We start from the raw sequence: 20,041 nt of genomic DNA, 5'->3' as shown, positions 1-20,041 counted from the left end.
AGGATTTTCTCACTTTATTATTATTATTATTATCATATTCTTGCTTTTTTTTTTCCCCCAATGTGGCTCTTGGAGAGCTTCTGCCCGAGGTTGGGGAGTCAATATGGATGGAGAAAAGCACGTATTGACAAGATAACAAATAACTATGAGGGCAGTCCTGGAGGCCATGGGGGTGGGACAGTCAGGAGAGGCGACAGGTAGAGTCTGAGCCAAACAAATAAGGGAGTCCATAAGGTAGACAGGCAAGGATGGGGTTCTAGGCAGAGGCACTGAGAGAGGAGATGAGGGTCATATGGAAAGAACTGCAAACAGGCCCATTTGGCTGGACTATGGAGCAAAGAAGTAGGGGAAGGCCGGAATTTGGGCAGGGTCTGAATTATAAAGGGCTTTAAATGCCCAAAAGAATACTTTCTATAGGAAGTGACAAGGAGGCACTGGGGTTTACTGAGAACAAGAATGACCATCAGAGCCAGACTTCAGGAGAAAGACTTTGGCAGATGTGGGGAGGAGGCGAGGAAGGTCAGTTAGGAGGCCACTGCCAGGGTCCAGGCCAGCAGCGAGGAGTGCCTGCCCTCAGGGGATAGAAGTTCAGGGCAGGAAGAAGCTAGAGCCAAGGAAAAGCCTGAGAAAATACTGAAGAGTAGAGGGCTTTTTAGAGCAGGCCGAGACATAGGCAGGGATGGAATGATCAGCAGTAATTTTTTTTTTAATCCTTATGAACAACTCTAGGGCAGAAGGGCAAGAGCTAGGCAAATGGGTTAAGTGGTTGGCCCATGGTCACATAGCTAAGACCTGTCTGAGGTCAAATTTGAACCCATATCCTCCTGATTCCAGGCCTGGTGCTCTAACCACTGTGCAACCTAGCTGCCCCTAAGCATCTGTAATGGTTTTGATGAAGGAAGTGGAGTCCCTGTGGAAGACAGTGAGACCCGGGTGGGGTTACAAGCCCAGTGTGGGACTGGAGCTGGAAGTGAAGGATTCAGACGTCAGGGAATTGGAGGAGCCTCCTAAGGAACCCTGAGGGGTGGGGGATTCTCAGGCAGCATCAGCACAGATGGTAAAGTGTGGAGTGGGGGAAGCTGGGGCTCTATAATGGTCAAAAAAGCAAAGGATCCCAAGGAACAAGAAAAGAAAAGGTCTAAAAAGAAGGGAATAAATGAATGAATAACTCACTAACTAAATAAGAACCACCCAAATCAGCAACATTTCTGTATCTTACCAATAAAACCCAGCAGCAAGAGAAAGAGAAATTTAAAATATTTAATAACAAAAATTAGTTTTAAAATTTGAATATAAAATAATTGTAGTCAACATAAAAAACTTGGGAGTCTACTGCCAAGTGGGTTACATCCTTAAGAACTACCTGTTCAAACCTTAGAGCATTTATCAATCAGGGAAAGGCTGATAGTCTAATAAATTTGAATCAGTTCCCTGTTTATCTCTTTACAGAGATATACTCTTTACTGAAATGGAGTCAGAGGTAAATTATTGGTCAGATATTAACTGCCTATGGGTAGGCTAAGTCAATATCATAAAAATGACATTATCTAAATTAATTTACTCTATTGAGGGCCATGTTAACCAAATTACCAAAGGGTTGTTTTATGGAGCTAGAAAAGTTAATTACAAAATTCATCTGGAGGAACCAAAGGTTAAGAATCTCAAGGGAGATAATGAAAAAAAGTGGGCAATACGGGATCTCCACCTATAGTACAAAGCAATAATCATCAAGAGGATTTGGTCCTGGTTCGGAAGGCACACAGCACGATTAACAAAGGAACCCAGTGGCCTCGTGTTTCATCCCCCAGATCCTGGGGTCAGGACTCACCACTTGATAAAACTATGGGAAGGCCAGGACGGCACCCAGCAGAAATTGCATTCAAACCAGCCCTTCACACTGTTCACCAGACAGGCACGAACTAATCCATGACTTTGATATAAAAAGTCCTGGCATAAAAAAAGGCTCGGCACAAACAAATGCAATGCATAAGTTCAGAGGGAAGCAGTTGGGGGGGGGGGGGGTGAGACACAATCTTCGCAGCAGGTCGCTGATAAAGTTCTCATTTTCAAAATATACAAGGAACTGATCCAAATTGATTTCCCCAATGGACGCATGCTCTAAGGATAGGAACAGAGTTCCTAAAGGATGTGAACCAAGCTATATAAACCCTGAAAAATGCTGGGAATCACAATTCTACCTCACAAGGAGCAGCTGGGGTGACCCAGCAGATTGAAAGCCGGGCCTGGAGATGGGATATCCTGGGTTCAGACACTCTTCCTAGCTGTGTGACCCTGGGTGAGTCACTTAATCCCAATTGCCCAGCCCTTATTGCTCAAGAAGATACTTAGTATTGATTCTAAGATAGAAGGTAAGGGCTTAAAAAAAAAGATCCTACCTCACACTTCTCAGTTAAGCAAAGATGACAAAGAGGAAAACAACAAATATCAGATGGACTGTGGGGAAGTACAAGAATACAGTGCATTGGAAGAGCCATGACTAGCCAGGCCACTTAATTTTCCTGGACTCTAAGAGAGGAGTTCTCCCTTAAAGCCAAGTTCCATCAAAAGGCTGTCTCCCACTATCCCCTCTCCTTCTCTACTCTCATTTCTCAACACTTCTGACCTCATCACTCCCCTGAAACTGCTCTCTCTGGCCTGGGATCTCGTCTTCGGCCTAGTGGATTAACTTGGGGTCAAGAAGGTCTTGAGTTCAAAACTAACCTCGGACACTTACTGACCACCATCTTTCCACTGGATAAACTCCTCACCAGAAAACTCATCACCATGGAGATTCCTTTAGCTTGGTCACTCACATTCATTAGCTGCTGTGGCCTCTCTGCCTGCAGGGTGGAGCAACAAACTCTCCTCCCCCATAGTCCCCTTTCATAGTGGGCTCAAAACCCCAGCCACCTCTTCATTTGCCAAGAGCTGCTCTACTTGATTTTCTCTTCACCGTTTGATCACGGCCCTAGGGTAGCATCCTTCTCCCTTCCCCTTTCCAGCTTCCTTTTGTGTGTGCTCTTCCCCCATTAGACAGTAGACTCCTAGAGAGCAAGGGGTATCTTTTTCTTATTTGTAATAATAATTTATATATTTATCACACCATGTGACCCTGGGCAAGTCATTCACACCTGTTTGTCTTACGTTTCCTCAATTGTGAAATTGGGATAATAATAGCACCATCTCAGGGTTATATAGTGAGAAGAAAATGAGAGAATATTTAGAAAGCATTTGCAAACCTTTGATAATAATAATAGAAATGGGAGTTATTACTACCGTTATTATTTTCTCTGCAGCCTTTGGCACAATGGATCAAACCTCCTCCCTGGCATTTTCTCTCCTCTAGGTTTTGGAGACTCGGCACTTTCCTGGCTTTCCTCCTCCCTGTCTGGTGATACCATTACGTGGCCCCAACATTCCATCCTGGGCCTTCCTCCTCCTCCACCTCTGCCTGCCTGACCTCATCAGCTAACTGAGCTCAACGATAAATCTCCCAGTAGATGACTCTGATCTATCACTGCAGCCCTATGCCCATGAACTCTAGCCCAATGTTACCAAGTACCTGTTGAACATGAATCAAGTCAATCAATGAGCATTTATTCATTCTTATTCCCTGGTCCATTGACCAAATAGAAACTCTTCCACCCTCCACCTAAATTACTCAGAAGTAGGTCTTGCCATTTCCTTTGAACTTAATGGCTTATGGATTGAGCGATTAAAGCACTCCTTGATCCAGCCTAGAGTCTGCCCAGGGAGGCAGCCCGCCCTCTCCGAGAGGGAACGAGCTCCCCCCGGCTGGCCACATTCAAACAGAAGGTGACCCGCTTGCCAGCCAAAGCTGCGGAGGGCCCCCACAGCTCCCGAATCAACGTCCCTATGAAGACACCATAGGCAGCCCACGATGACCTGGGAAAGAGGTGAGACACAAACAGGAGGCAGGTGTGCTTTTGAACGGCCAGCGTTCCTCATGTAAAAGCTTAAAATAGGGGCCTCGGACTAAATCCTCAGGGCCAGACTGAATCTGCTGGGGTCTCTGAGAAGCTGAGCAAATACTGCACACAAGTCTCGCTTCCATCCTCTCTTGTGAGGGACAGGAAGACACAGACAGATGTGACCTGAGACCCCTTTCCTAGCCTGGATCCAAACAGCTTGGCCAATGGAAAGCTGGATGGGCCAGACTCTCTCTGAGAGTCAGTACTCATCTCTGTCCATTAGAGATGAGACTCAAGGTCCCTTGTGGGCCCCGAAGTCGTGTAGAGGCCCCACAATCAAATCCTGCCTCTGACAATGACTATGATGATCACGCCTGACCCATGTTCCTTTCCCTCTCCCCACATTCCCCTCCCCTATTACCTCCTTGTGTAAGTCACCTCATTTCTCCAGGCCTCCATTTGCCCTTCTGTAAAATGAGGCTTCTGAGAATCCTCTCAGCTGACATTTTAGGAGCCAAAGATCTCTTAAATACAGGGATGCTAAAGTGTGCCAGACTTGCTTAGGTGACAGACTGGGGTACGGCATCCAGGGACCTGGGGGATGTCCACTGGCCAGTTCTGCTCTCCTCTGGTCAGCTGTATCTGGATAGCAGTAACAGTGACCATCTCCACGCCGGTCCTTGTCTGATCCTCCTCACAAGTCTCAACACTACCCTTACTTTACAGATGAAGAAACTGAGGGGGCAAGCTTAAATGATTTACTGCCCAGGTCACACAACTAGGAGCATCTGAGGAAGGCTTGGGTCCTCCTGAGGGTACCCCCACGCTGTTTTGCTGGCGCCTCCAGCACTCATTCTCTTTCTCCTCACAGTCAGTTCACCCCCTCCTTCACACTTGCCCATTTCTAGACACCATCACCTTCTCAGTCACTGAATGAGGCTCATCCCCAACCTTGGTCCTTCTTGACTCTCTCTTCTTACCTCACCTCCATAGCCAAGAAGTTGCCATCTCTTACCTTTGGCCCGCACTCAGCTTCCCAGCCATATTCCCCCCCCCCCCCACCTTTGTAATAAAAGCCTCTCTGCTTCTAGTCCCTTGGCACTATAAGCCAACCTCCATAGAGCCACCAAGATCACCTTCCCTAAACCCAGGCCTGGCCACTTCATGCTTCTGCTCAAAAGCCTTCTGAAGTACCCTATTGCCTTGAGGATCAAGCCCAACCTTGCAGCCTAATGGCAAAATCCTTCCTAACCCGGCCCCTATTTCCTTTCCATCTGACATTCGGCCCTGAAATCAGCTAGACACTGGACACACAGGGCTTTCTTTCTTTGCCCTGTGACATCTTCCAGAAGGAAGCTCAGACAAACCCCATTCTCTACTGTGGCTGCCCTGGAGTTGATGCCTGCTGGGCCTCTCTGTGCTGGGACAGAAGCACTCTTCCTGGGAGGTTGGGAAGGTGGTCCAGGTGGGCTCCTCCATCACTGGGCAGGGAGGCATTCCTAGGAGCCTTGGAAACTGAGAGCCCCAGAGCTGGGCTCTGAAACGCCTCAGGGGAACCCAAGGCCAAGAAGGAGAATAGGAGCCCCCTTTGAAATTGGCAGCAGCAAGCAGTGATTAAGGGCCGAATCATGTCCTAGGCACCTTGCAAAATGCAAGAAAGAAAGCTTGGAGTTTGTTTGACCATGACAGGTAAAACTGGTCAAAGCTCCAGAGACTGATTTAGTGTCAAGCTCCCAATAAGGAAAAACAACCAAAAGAATGGAAGACATCCCCAAAAGAAGCAGAAGGAGCCTAACCCAAACAGCCTCCTAGATTTCTTGGGAGTCACCTACCCAGAAGGCAGCCATTAACCCTCAAGCATAGGTCTTTCCATCCCCAAAGGTCTCCAAGACAAGGCCATGAGGCTACTTGTCAAGAACATCCTAGAGCTGATCCCTATTCTGGTACTAGTCACACTAAATGGCTGCTGGCATCTCATCCAGCTCTGCCCATCTGGAAAAACCAAGAACTGCTAGAGACCTTCCCATTGCCAATGGTAGAAGAGGAAAAGGAAGACCTCTCATTAGTTGTCTAGAAGGGGAAGTCAGGGAAGCAATACAAGACTCCCTTTGCCTCCTCACCCCTACTTTTATCTGTGGTCATCTCATTTCCCATCTCCCACCCACATTTCTACTGTCAGTCCTGCCTCTTTGTCTCTCTTTTCCCATATCCAAACTCAGGTGCCACCATGAAAGTGTGGATGCTTGGGTCAAGAGTACACTAGTCTACTATTGTGCCACTATTTCCCAGGCCAAGAGAATGGTCCTTGAATTGGAAAAGACAAAACTGAACAGGCCACAAGGGAGATGGAAGGAAGGATTGAGATAACGAGAGAATGCCTAGCTGGACCCAGAATCACCTGGCCCAGGTGAAGACCCTTAGGCTATGCTTGAGAATTGGTGAGCAAAATGGTGCAATCACCACCAGTGATGCAGAGAACAACACAGGGAATGAGAGGGGAGAAGGAGCAGATGTGTTTGAATTTTCAGAAAAGGGAAGAGAAGTGTTTGTCAATAACAGGCCAGTGAGCTTGACTTCAATTCCTGGTAAAATCCTGGAGCAGATTGTTAAAGTGATGTTTAGAACAGAACTAAAACTAAAATGGAAGTAGTGATGACCAAAACTCAGCTGGATTGACTCATGCCAGGTTGACCTTGTTTCCTTTTCTGGCAGGGAAACTAAAAGGCTAGATCATGAGGTGCTATAGTCACTATTTAAAAGCATCTGCCGAGACTTCCGGGTAAGCATGGCTGCAGAGTAGACACAGCTTGCTTCCTCTCCTCAAACCCAATGATACAGACAACCGCAAAAGACACCCCCCCCCAAAACAAAACAACCATCCTCATAAGAAAGGAGGGACCCCACACTAAGGCGCAGCACTGAAGGGAGGTGGGATTCCGGCATTTCCACAATATAAGGGAACAAAAAAGCCATCCTACCCTCCCCCACCCACCACTCCACCATAACTTCAGAGTCAGAGTTAAAGTCAGCACTGGCCCGAATCAACAAGTGAGGGAGGGGCACCCCAGGACTGAACAACGGGCAGCCCCAAGTCTAGGGACCTGACTAAGACCACCAAGGACCTACTTCTGTGAGTAGTAACACCCGAAACTGCGGTAGGCAGGCAAGGGGAACTCAGATCTTGGGCACCCAGGACTAGCGTGCTATAATCAACGAGTGTGTGAAGGGATCCCCTGAAGTGAGCAAGGGGCACCCACAGGTCTTGGGAATTAACTAAGACCACCAAAGACCTACACCTGAGAGCAGTAATACCTGAAACACTGGCAGGCAGCGGAGGGCAGACCCTGGGCTCCTCCAGGAAGACAGGGCAGCTGCGGAGAACCGAGAATTTGCCCGAGGCCAAAGCCTCGATCATTAGACCTTTACATTGAGAGCAAGCCCTCTTCACTCAGATTTCTGACTGGAAAGGGGAGAAAATAAAATATAGAGATGGCAAACAATGTTCAGGAATCACAACACCCCAACACCAAGAAAAACAACAAGAAGGGGATGAATTTGGATACATTTTATGGAGGGAAAATACAGAGGAAATAGAAAGAGGAAACACAAACAAATGCTCCAAAACCTTCCAAAAGGAATGGAAATTGTCCACAAGCTCTTGAAGAATTTAAATTGGAAGTTATCAAAAAGATGGTAACCCTCTGGCAGGAAAAATGGGAAATAAGGCAAAAGGAACTCAGCAATCTAAGGGATAAAAACACACAATTGCAGAATCAGCTTGAAGCCTCAAAAAGCAGGACAGACCAAACTGAAAAGTAAAACCAGTCTTTAAAGGTCAGGATCAGGCAATGGAAGACAATGATCTTGAAAAAGAACAAGAATTAATAAAGCAAAGTCACAAGACTAAGGAATTAGAAGATAACATAAAATGTCTCATTGACAAGGTGATAGACCTGGAAAACAGAGGAAGGAGAGACAATCTGAGAATCATTGGTCTACCAGAAAAACCAGAAATAAACAGTAATCTTGACATCATAATACAAGATATCATCCAAGAAAACTGCCTGGAGATTCTAGAACAAGGGGAAAAATAGCCATTGAAAGAGTTCACAGAACACCCTCTACACTAAATCCCCAGAAGACAACTCTCAGGAATGTAATTGCCAAATTACAAAGCTTTCAAGCAAAAGAAAAAAATCTTACAAGAAGCCAGAAAAAGACAATTTAGATATAAAGGAATGCCAATCAGGGTCACACAAGAGCTAGCAATTTCCACATTGAACGACTGTAAGGCCTGGAACATGATATTCAGAAAGGCAAGAGAACTGGGTCTTCAACCAAGAATCAGCTATCCATCAAAACTGACTATATACTTCCAGGGGAAAGTATGGGCACTCAACAAAATAGAAGATTTCCAAGTTTTTGTAAAGAAAAGACCAGAGCTCTGTGACATCCAAACACAAAGAGCAAGAGAAACATGAAAAGGTAAATATGAAGGAAAAGGAAAAGGAGAAAAATGTTATCTTTTTCTTTTATTCAAACTCTCTTCTATAGGACTACATTTATATCAAACTATGTATATTAATGTGGGGGAAATGTAATGTGTAACTCTCAAAAATTGTATGCATCATTAGAGTAGTGAGAAGAATCGCACATAGGGAAAGATTGGGGCATCAAGACGATATGGAGAAAGGGGGGAAGAAAGAAAAAAGGGGGGGAAATCGTTGATGGAACTAAGATATACTTCAGGAAATAGAAAAAAAACCTAAATAGAATAATCTTTCTCACACAAAGATACACATGGGAAGGGGAGGGGAAGAATTCTCCTATAAGAAGGAGAGGAAGAGAGTGCGAATTGGTATAACTTAAACCTTACTCTCAGTGAAATCAACTCTGAGAGGGAAGAACATCTAGATCCATTGGGATCTTGAATTCTATCTTATCCAACAGGGTAAGAGAGAAGGGAAAATTAAGGAGGGGGAGGGAAAGAGAGTATAAAAATGGAGGAAAGGAGAGGTGGGAGGGAAGTCAACAGACCCTAAAAAAACAAACAAACAAACAACAAAACCCCAAACCAACCAACAAACAAAAAGGGAACAAAAAGAGAGTGGCTAGAAAGGGAAGGATATCAAGGGAGGGGACTAGGGGGACTGATAATTAGTAAATCACTGGTTTAAAAGGTTATAGCTAAAGAAGAAAGGTCAGAATTAGGGGAGGATATCAAAATGCCAGGGAATCCACAAGTGACAATCATAACTTTGAATGTGAATGGGATGAATTCACCCATAAAACGTAGACGAATAGCAGAATGGATTAGAATCCAAAACCCTACCATCGTTGTCTTCAAGAAACACACATGAGGTGGGTAGATACTCACAAGGTCAGAATTAAAGGATGGAGTAAGACCTTTTGGGCCTCAACTAATAGAAAGAAGAAAGGAGTTGCAATCATGATATCTGACAAAGCCAAAGCAAAAATAGACCTGATTAAAAGGGAGAAGGAAGGTAAATATATTCTGATAAAAGGGAGTATAGACAATGAGGAAATATCACTAATCAACATGTATGCACCAAATGGTATAGCACCCAAATTTCTAATGGAGAAACTAGGAGAATTGAAGGAGGAAATAGATAGTAAAACCATATTAGTGGGAGACCTCAACCAACCACTATCAAATTTAGATAAATCAAATCAAAAAATAAATAAGAAAGAGGTAAAAGATGTGAATGAAATCTTAAAAAAATTAGAGTTAATGGACATATGGAGAAAAATAAATAGGGACAAAAAGGAATACATCTTCTTCTCAGCACCACATGGCACATTCACAAAGATTGACCATACACTAGGTCACAGAAACATGGCATACAAATGCAGAAAAGCAGAAATAATAAATGCAACCTTTTCAGATCATAAGGCAATAAAAATACTGATCAGTAAGGGTACATGGAGAGCCAAATCAAAAATCAATTGGAAATTAAATACTCCAAAATCGGTTAGAGAACAAATCATAGAAACAATGAATAATTTCATTGAGGAAAATGACAATGATGAGACATCCTCTCAAAACTTATGGGATGCAGCCAAAGCAGTCCTCAGAGGAAAATTTAAATCCCTGAGTGCATATATTAACAAATTAGGGAGGGCAGAGATCAATGAATTAGAAATGCAAATAAAAAACCTTGGAAGTGAACAAATTAAAAACCCCCAGAAGAAAACCAAACTAGAGATCCTAAAAATTAAGGGAGAAATTAATAAAATTGAAAGTGATAGAACTACTGAACTAATAAATAAGACTAGAAGCTGGTACTTTGAAAAAACAAACAAAATAGACAAAGTACTGGTCAATTGAATTTTAAAAAGGAAAGAAGAAAAGCAAATTAACAGCATTAAAGATGAAAAGGGGGACATCACCTCCAATGAAGAGGAAATTAAGGCAATCATTAAAAACTACTTTGCCCATTTATATGGCAATAAATATACCAATCTAGGTGATATGGATGAATATTTACAAAAATATAAATTACCTAGACTAACAGAAGAAGAAATAGAATTCTTAAGTAATCCCATATCAGAACAAGAAATTGAACAGGCCATCAAAGAACTCCCTAAGAAAAAACCCCCAGGGCCTGATGGATTCACAAGTGAATTCTATCAAACTTTCAAAGAACAGCTAATCCCAATACTATACAAACTATTTGACATAATAAGCAAAGAGGGAGTTCTACCAAATTCCTTTTATGACACAAACATGGTACTGATTCCAAAATCAGGCAGGTAAAAAACGGAGAAAGAAAACTATAGGCCAATCTCCCTTAATGCAATATAGATGCAATAATCTTAAATAGGATACTAGCAAAAAGACTCCAGCAAGTAATCAGGAGGGTCATTCACTATGATCAAGTAGGATTTATACCAGGAATGCAAGAATGGTTCAATATTAGGAAAACCATCCACATAATTGACCATATTAACAAGCAAACGAACAAAAATCACACAATTATCTCAATAGACGCGGAAAAAGCCTTTGATAAAATACAACACCCATTCCTATTAAAAACACTAGAAAGCATAGGAATAGAAGGGTCTTTCCTAAAAATAATAAACAATATATATCTAAAACCATCAGCTAACATCATCTGCAATGGGGATAAACTAGATGCATTCCCAATAAGATTAGGAGTGAAACAAGGATGCCCATTATCACCTCTATTATTTAACATTGTACTAGAAACACTAGCATTAGCAATTAGAGAAGAAAAAGAAATTGAAGACATCAAAATAGGCAAGAAGGGGACCAAGGTATAGCTCTTTGTGGATGATATTATGGTCTACTTAAAGAATCCTAGAGAATCAACCAAAAAGCTAGTCGAAATAATCAACAACTTTAGCAAAGTTGCAGGATACAAAATAAGTCATCAGCATTTCTATATATTTCCAACACAGCTCAATGGCAAATATTAGAAAGAGAAATCCCATTCAAAATCACCTTTGACAAAATAAAATACTTATGAATCTATCTCCTGAGACAAACACAGGAACTATATGAACACAACTACAAAACACTCTCCACGCAACTAAAACTAGACTTGAGCAATTGGAAAAACATTAACTGCTCATGGGTAGGAAGAGCCAATATAATGAAAATGACCATCCTACCCAAACGTATTTATCTATTTAGTGCTATACCCATTGAAGTTCCAAATTTTTTTTTTTACTGATTTAGAAAAAAACCATAACAAAGTTCATTTGGAAGAACAAAGGATCAAGGATATCTAGGGAAATAATGAAAAAAAAATACAAAGGAAGGTGGCCTTGCAGTCCCAGATCTCAAACTATACTATAAAGCAGTGGTCATCAAAACAATTTGGTACTGGCTAAGAGACAGAAAGGAGGATCAGTGGAAAAGACGGGGTAAGTGACCTCAGCAAGACAGTATATGACAAAACAAAACCCACTATTTGACAAAAACTGCTGGGAAAACTGGAAGACAGTGTGGGAAAGATTAGGTTTGAATCAACACCTCACACCCTACACCAAGATAAACTCAGAATGGGTGAATGACTTGAACATAAAGAAGGAAACTATAAGTAAATTAGGTGAACACAGAATAGTATACATGTCAGACCTGTGGGAAGGGAAAGACTTTAAAACCAAGCAAGACATAGAAAGAGTCACAAAATGTAAAATAAACTATTTTGATTACATCAAATTAAAAAGTTTTTGTACAAACAAAACCAATGTAACCAAAATGAAAAGGGAAGCAACAAATTGGGAGAAAATGGCCAATAGAGAGGCAGAGAGATAATATAAAAAGATAAAGAGGATGGCCATATCCACAAAGACAAAGATCAATGATCAAGGGTTTTCTGTCCATTGGATCTATTTGGCAGTCTGTCTGGTGAAGCGTAAGGACCTCTTCTCAGGACAATGTTTTTAAATACATAAAATAAACACATAGAATTATGAAGGAAACCAGGTATACTGAAATAGTTACATAAATATTAAAAAAAAGAAATATTCACAGAGTCCAGGTTAAGAACCTCTGCCTTTGAAGATGGGAAGATGAATAGCAACTGCAAATGCCTAGATGTTCACAGGACACAAACTATAGGGAGTCAGAAATATTGGCCCAAAATGTTTAAATATAAAGGATCAAAGTATGCAAAAGGGGAAGTGAACTTCGGATCCAAATGTAAGAAGGTGAATTTACCTTCTCATGTGTCACTGACAGTTGTGGGGTAAGTCCCATAACTGCAATGTTGGATAGGTATTGTTTATTTATTATTATTATTATTAAATATTCTCTTATTAAAGAGAAGAGACTGGGGAGTAGTTAAGTGACTCAGAGGACTGAATGTTAGGCATAGAGACAAGAGGTCCTGGGTTCCAATCTGATCTCTCATATGTCCTAGCTGTGTGTCCCTGGGCAAGCCACTTCACCTCCATTGCCTAGTTCTAACTGCTCTTCTGCCTTGGTACCAATTCACAGACAAATTCTAAGACAGAAGGCAAGGGTTTAAAAAAAAGAGAGGATGGGTCAAAAAGGCTGGAGGAGAGGGTAAGACAGAGCTGAATTCTAGATTAGGAAGGTATATTTATGTGAGGAAATCCAGGAACCAAGGAGGAAAAGCCTTGAAGAAAGCATTTGGATAGAGAATGGAGACAGATACAGAAATGATATTGCCTCTGGAGTAGCTTTCAGAGCCCCAGGACAGAAGGAAGAAATAGATGATAAGTTTGGAGATGAGAACAGAAGCCTGAGTCAAAGGCATGCTATTGGTACTGAAGGGAAACTTCATTTATCTAGACAACTCTGGCAGGTTTTCTGTACCCTGGCAGAGCAGCTCATACCCGTGGGACTTGTTACCATGATAAGGAAGGGGAAGGCAAGAAACTTTTATGTAGCCTACTATATGCCAGGCACTATTCTGTCTTTTCAAACAGACAGGAGCCAACAAAGGAAGGTTGTTGGTAGTTCTGATTCTCAGCAAGAGAAGACCAAATATTTAGATTCTCAAAAGCCATTTCCAGACTTTTAGACTCTGGCACATTCTGGGGCATTAACAAGTCATGAGAATCTTTGGATGCCAGACATTTTGGGGAAGATAAACTCTGATGCAGGACTACAGAGAGCCAGAAGTGATTGCTGGACATCCCAAGGGGGCCCCTAGGAAAAGCTGGGGTGTAGGAGCTAGAGGATGCTCTGCCAAACAAGGCAGTGGGTGCTGGGAAGCTCCTCTCTTTCCAGGGAATCAAGGTAATACTGTAAAGACATAAGAGTGCCAAGGACTATGGCCACATCCTTGGGCAGAAAGCCTTTCTGATGAGTCCAAAAGCCTTTCTGGCACAGTGAAACCTGCAAAACAAGGCTAGAAGACCGAGAACACAGGCCTCCTCTTCATTAGGGCAACTTGAGAAGGAAGAAAGTCAGCTTAGTAGTGGGGAGAGTCCCCACCTACTGACATCCTCAGTTCTTAACCTAGTTGGTTCCTGGGTCTGTTGGTTGGAACTGGTCCTAGGAGAGTTCTGCTTGCAAAGTTTTTACCTCTTCACTCTTGAGTGTATGTACCACTTGGTGTTCAGGTCCAGAGAAACCTGATCAATACACTAGGCAGATCCATACTTTAGGACAGAGACGTGGCATATGGGCCTTTAGCCTCCCAAGCACACTCCACACTGGCACCCAGATCCTAGAGGCCCGAGGGCCCAGGGAGCCCAAGGCCACTGAATTCAACCTGCTCTGCTCATTTTACAGAGCAGGGCATCAAAGCACAGAGAGAAGTGGCATCCGGCCAGGGTTCTGCAGTTCCCAAGTGTCAGGTAGGATTTAAATCCTGGTCTCCCTGATGCCTAATTCAACACTTAATAACTACACCACCCTGCCTCAAGATGACGCCAAGGCAGAAACTCTTCCATGAAAGCAGTGCCCTAATGGTCTGGCATTAAGGAAACCCCTTGTCTTTGTGGCCAGAGACTGGTCCTAGGCACTATGCTTCCAATCCCACTGGGTATCTGAGAGCTCCATGTATTGCAAGAAAGCCTTAACCCAACCAAACTTGATTAAGCACTGCCTAGGCAAGTTGCTCTGGCAACTTGATTCTGTTCCCAAAGCCAAGATTTTTAGAGAGGTTGGTTTTAATTAATGCCATTGCTGGGGTTCAAGTACTCTTGTGGGATTGGACTAGACTGGACTCCTTGGTGGGAGGAAGGGAAGAGAGTTCATTTGTCCAATATGACCCTCTCTGGCCTCAGCAGTGTGAAGGACAGAAATTCAAGTTGTATGCCCATTGCTCCTTCCCTGATTTAGTTTACCCAGCTTGGCCCCAGGAAGGGCCCAAGCCTTCCATTAGTGACTGACAATATGTAAGGTAAACTCAGGAAGTCAAGGCCTGGGTTCTAATTCCTTCTTACACACATGCTGCCTTCTGGACCCTGAGCAAAGTCACTTCTTCTCAGAGATGCTACTTCCTCATCTGTAAAATGGGAATAATAAAAGCATCCACCTTCCTGAGCCATTGGGAAAAGGAAAAAAACACCATAAGGAAATGTGGAAATCCTGAATTTTGGAGGAGATACTGTGAGCAGAGCAGCAGAATATTGAGAAAGGGAACTCTTAGGTGAACCCCTTTCTCACTTTAAGAAGGTCCCATGGTTCTACCATCCAGGAGGACTGACATCAAGAAATGGCCAGATTTCCCATTTGGAGAAAAAAAAAACAAAGAGAACTTTGGACTAATGGAGAGAAACTTTCTCAGAATGCCAGTTCCACAGACAGGTTTTGGAGGGTCTTTCTCTTTTTCATCAGAAGTTCTAAGAGTAGGCCACAGTAGGGAGAGCCCTTTTTTGCTACAGAACAAACAGCTGATTCTTCTAGAGCCCTGAGGCCGAGATTCCCCCATTCTATGTCATTTCCTAGAACCCTGGGATCTGGGCACACCAGGGAGCAAAGTCCTGATTTTGCAGAGAATCAGAGCTGCATGCCTTGCCCTTCCTCCCAGAGCCCATGAGGACTGGTGCTGGGATTCACATTGAGAGAGAGAGCTCTTAGGCTAGAAGGGCCCTCAGAGGTCATGGAGTCCAAGCCCTTTATTTGCAGAGGCCTGGGGACGACCGGGGAATTGCCCAGAGTCCCTACAGGTTGGAGGCAGGTTTTGCATCCAGGTTTCTCCTGACTCTCATGCCAATCCCCTTGCCAGGGTACCAGGCTCTCCCCCTCTTCTTCCAGGGCTTCTCCCATTTTAGTGTAAATGTCCCCCACACCCACCCCCCAAAACAGCATGCTGTCCCAGGTGACCAGAAACAAGCTGAGCACTGTATTTGCTGGTAGCACAGTTGCTATACATTTCTTGAGCACAGTCTATACCACATGACCCCCAGCCTGGCCCCTGGCCCCTGGGCCCTTTGTGGCCTCTCTCTCCAAGACAGAAAGTGATTGGGACCTGGGCCTAAAGGTGTGTGAAGGAAGTTACTGAGGGGACTGTGATGGTGAGCATAGAACTCTGTCGTCCCCTGTAGTCAGCAGCAACGCCAGTAATTAGGGTAGGGGACAATGAGGCAGGAGGAAGGGCCACAGTGGCTCACGAGGCAAGATGTATGTGAGCCAGGGGGCAGAGAGAACGGCCCAACTGGATTCAGTCTCTACCACTAGTGTTGCAACTGCCTGGGGGGCCATCCTGCTACCAGTAACACGGAGACGCTTTAGAATAAACTTCCTCTTAGATCAGTCTGCCTCTACTCTCTCCCTCTCTCCTCTTTCTCACCTTTGCCTTTATAATAAATGAATAAAATAAAATCTATGGCCAGGCTCCTTTTCATCTTTACAAAGGGGGGGTAGGTCAGACAATGTGGGGAAGGCAGCCAGTCCCCCAGGGAGGGAGAAGGGGCCCAGTGGGCCAGAAGAACCAAAGCAGAGCCACCAAGTTGCCTTGGGCCTTGACAGAGACTGCCCAAGACCAAGAGTCCTCAGAGAGGCAGCATGCCCGGACTGCCCATCCTGTCCAAGCCTGCCCCACAACCATTAACCAGGGAGCAACTCCTGGAGAAGGGGCCAGCTACACCACCAACTGCCAACCAGCTCCTGTCTGGTCAAGGGAGCAGGGCGCTCTGAAGGGCAAAGGAGGCAGCACATGCCAGGCAAGTTGGAACACCTTGTCCCTTCCCTCAGGTGGGGCAGCCCACCCAGGAGGCTGGACCCTGGAGGAGCTCTCCAGGGCAGAAACTGAGCCTCAGCCCATCTGAAGAGGATGCATCCCCACTGTTCTGGTTGCTAGTGGGGACTAGGAGATCCTTCCTCAAAGCTGAGAGCAACCCCTCTCTGTGGATTAAACAGGAAGCTCCTTAGGAGAAGCTCATGCTGGCCAGCTTTCTAGCCCCAGGGATAGTGCTTAGGGACTGCTCAATAAGGTCCTGACTTCATTCTGTCTGTCTGTCCATTCATCCACCCATCCATCCATCTATTCATCCATTTATTCCAGGGTACCAACCAAGGAAGCCAACTGAGGAGGTACCTCCCAGGCAGCCCCAGATCTTCAAAGGCAGAGAACAACATGCCTTGTCACCCAGAGGCCATGAGAAGCTCACAGCAGGGCAGCCATCCCCAGGCTGGCCCAGGCTCGCTCGGGTTCAGAGCATCACAGATTAGAGGAGCAGGGACCTGGGAAGCCGCTGAGGCCAACTCCCTCATTTTAACAGAAGGAAACGGGTCCAGGGAGAGGAAGGGACTTGCCCAATTTGGACCCAGGACCTCCAAATCCAGGACTAATGCTCCCTTGAAGAATCTTGGCTCCTAGGAGAACCCTCCTCTCCAAGAGTATGTAAGAAGTAGCAGCCTTATGCAGAGGGTCCAGAATGGACCACAATGGATCTTGTGGAAGGGACATGCAGGAAGACAGACAGACAGACAGACAGACAGACAGACAGACAGACAGACACACACACACACACACACACACACTCACACTCACACTCACACTCACACTCACTCCTACCTGTCCTACCCATGGAAGAGGGCTAGAGTCTACGGAATGCCCAGGTCCAGGGATGGCCACAACCCATGGCACTGTCTACTGCTGCCAGTAACTTAGAGGCATGCCTGGGCCCTGAGGAAGAACTAGGCTCACGTAGCCACTCTACTCAGTTCCAGTGGGTGACAAGCCCCTTCCCTGTGGGATCCCCCCAGCTCTTGAGCTGGGGTTCTGGCACCCATGTACCCCAGACTTCCTGATTTGGGACGTCCATGTGCCACCTACCTTGATTTCGGAGGAGGGGGAGGAGGGCAGAACTTCTCCACTTCACTCCTGTCTTTGGGGAACTCGAAGGCAAAGGAGGCTGACTTACTCATGCCCAGTCCAGTTCCTCGGTCCCCTCGGCTAGGCTGCTCAGAGATACTCTCGGCCCGGGGACGCCGAGTATGGCTAGTCGTCTCCATCTCCCTGGCCGTTCCCAGACTGGATGGCCCTGAATCCAGTTGCTGCTCCTCTTCCTCCTCCTCCTCTATCCTGCCCTGGTAGCTCCTGGCTCCCACCTGAAAGCGGGGCCTTCTTTGGTCCCAGGAGGAAGACTGGGCTGGCAACAAGCCCCGAATGAGGTCCCTGGTACCAGGGGAAGAGAGAGAGGCAGAAACATCTGTGAGGCCTGAGACGGCTGGCTGGTTCCAGTGCCCATCCTTGAACTGGACCAGAGGAGAGCCTTCCGGGGACCCGTGAGCCCCTCCAGGGCTCCCCTTGCAGACCTTTGGGGGGATAGCTGGGCATCTTCTTTCCACATCCTCACCCCTTGGGCCAGGCAGGTGGTTGTGAGGCGGCAGTTCCAGTATCTGGGTAGGGGTGTCATCCAGGCCTGGCCCCACATGCTCACAGGGCCACTGCACACCCACGGCCGAGTCAGGACTCCGCAGACAGATGGTGCGTCGGTCATCCTCTGGGTGGGCAGCCACGATGGTCACTGTGGCTGCCACCTGAGCTCCCGTGTCGGGCCTGGCCCTCCCCTGGCCCCAAATGTCACTTGCCAGGCCTTGGCCTGGGTCGCATCCACTTTGCTTGTTTGTGCCCGGCAGGTCGGAGGATGCCGAGTATGGCTTTTTCCTCTTGGTGACCTCAGCGTAGATGGGCTCGGGCGGGCTGCATTCAGAGGACTGGGTTGGGGATCTGCTGGGGCTCTCCCCACGGGGGCCTGGGCCACAAGGCCACCTCGGCTCAGGCTGCCTTGAGAGGGAGCAGTAGTCGCCATCCATGTACCCAGCAGTGAGGCTGGATGGGCCATCAGACAGACTGGCCGCCTCCAAGGCCTGGGGCAGCTTCCTCTGGGCCAAGGCCAAAGGGTGGACGTGCTCCGGACGGGACTGGCAGCAGTGTTCCTTCCTCAGGCTGGGGCCCCAGCCCTCCTCACTGGGAGAGACAGCCTCGTCTGCACCCCGGGGCACAGGCCCATCCTTCCCGTGCCCACGTCCGGGGCCTGGCCCTGCTGCCGGGGGCAACGTGCTCGTGGGACAACAGTCCGCAATGGAGCAGTATTCACCGCCCTCGGGGTCTCTCTGGGGCGAGCTCTGCAGCTCCTTGGCCCTCAAAGCAGTGGGCACGATCCCGCTGTGGGGGGCGGCGCTGCCCCCAGCTCTCTCTAGGAAGGTGGCCAACTTCTGGTGGAAGCTCTGGTAGGCAGGGAGCACTGACTCCTGACCGGGAGGGCTGGCACCCTCCACGTGCCCCCCAGAGTCTGGGGAGGGGGCGTCTCTGCTCCCCGGTCTTGCCAGCCTCAGCAGACCCAGGCGGGAGCTGGCGGCCAGGCTACAAGGGCCAAGGTCTCTGCCGGAGAAAGTCCTCAGGGCATCTCGGGGCTCCTGGAGAGGCAGCTTGCTGGGCGTGGGCCTCCACAGCACCTGGGCAAGTCCAAGGGTCAGAGAGGGCTGTTAGGGAGGAGGGCGCTGGGGGCCTCCCCCGCCCAGCTCACCAGCTGCCTGCCTCTGCCTCTGCGTGCTGGCCCACATCGGGGAGCATGATGGGAAGGGAGCTCACAGGCCCTCGTGGGGTTCCCCTACCCTGCTGCCACACGACCTCCTCCCTTCCCAGCTCCCTTCCCAGCGTGGGCAGTGGAAGAAGGGACGGGGCTCTACACTTAGGCAACACTGTGCCCCGGGACAGGCAGAGGGGGCACCCCCATGGCGCATCCTGGCGCCCTCCCCCCCCACCCCGGCCTGCTTGGGGAGAGGCGGGAGGCCAACCTCACCCCCAGGAGGCACAGGGCTGGCCTGGGCCCAGGCCTCCGTTTCCTCATCTGTCATAGGGGGATGGTCTTAAGGCCCGGGTCCAGACCTGTAGGACCCCGTGCCTTGTTTGCTGTCCTGGAGACAGAGAGCTTGGGCTGGCCCATGGGAATCCCAGGCCTGCTATGTAGGAGATGGGGGCCTCACCTCAGGAGCCCCCCCCAGCTGGGAGAGGACAGAGGATCCTTTGCTGGAGGGAGATACTCTGGGGGTCCAGGAACTCCCGGCTTGGGAATCGGTGGCCCAGGCCAGCATCCCCGGGCGGCTCAGAAGCCAGTGAGGCCAAGCCCACCCACTGCACAGCGGTGGCACCCAAGGCTGGGGCACAGAGAACTCTCCTCGCTAGCTCTTG

At 47.1% G+C, this 20,041-nt stretch overlaps 1 protein-coding gene across 3 annotated transcripts in view; it reads right to left on the bottom strand.

The window, feature by feature from the left end:
* PRAG1 (PEAK1 related, kinase-activating pseudokinase 1) overlaps positions 1-20,041 on the bottom strand; it is a 56,403-nt gene that overhangs the window by 32,881 nt on the left and 3,481 nt on the right. For all 3 annotated transcript variants that reach the window (XM_007495645.3, XM_007495646.3, XM_056803383.1), the window contains one exon: positions 17,681-19,305. In XM_007495645.3, the coding sequence (XP_007495707.2) occupies positions 17,681-19,305 (1,625 nt within the window). The remainder of the gene's footprint in view (positions 1-17,680; positions 19,306-20,041) is intronic.

This window comes from Monodelphis domestica, chromosome 6, assembly GCF_027887165.1.
Source record: "Monodelphis domestica isolate mMonDom1 chromosome 6, mMonDom1.pri, whole genome shotgun sequence".
Lineage (NCBI taxonomy): Eukaryota > Metazoa > Chordata > Mammalia > Didelphimorphia > Didelphidae > Monodelphis > Monodelphis domestica.
The sequence above is the reverse complement of the archived record's forward strand: the minus strand, read 5'-3'. Positions and strand labels throughout refer to the sequence as shown.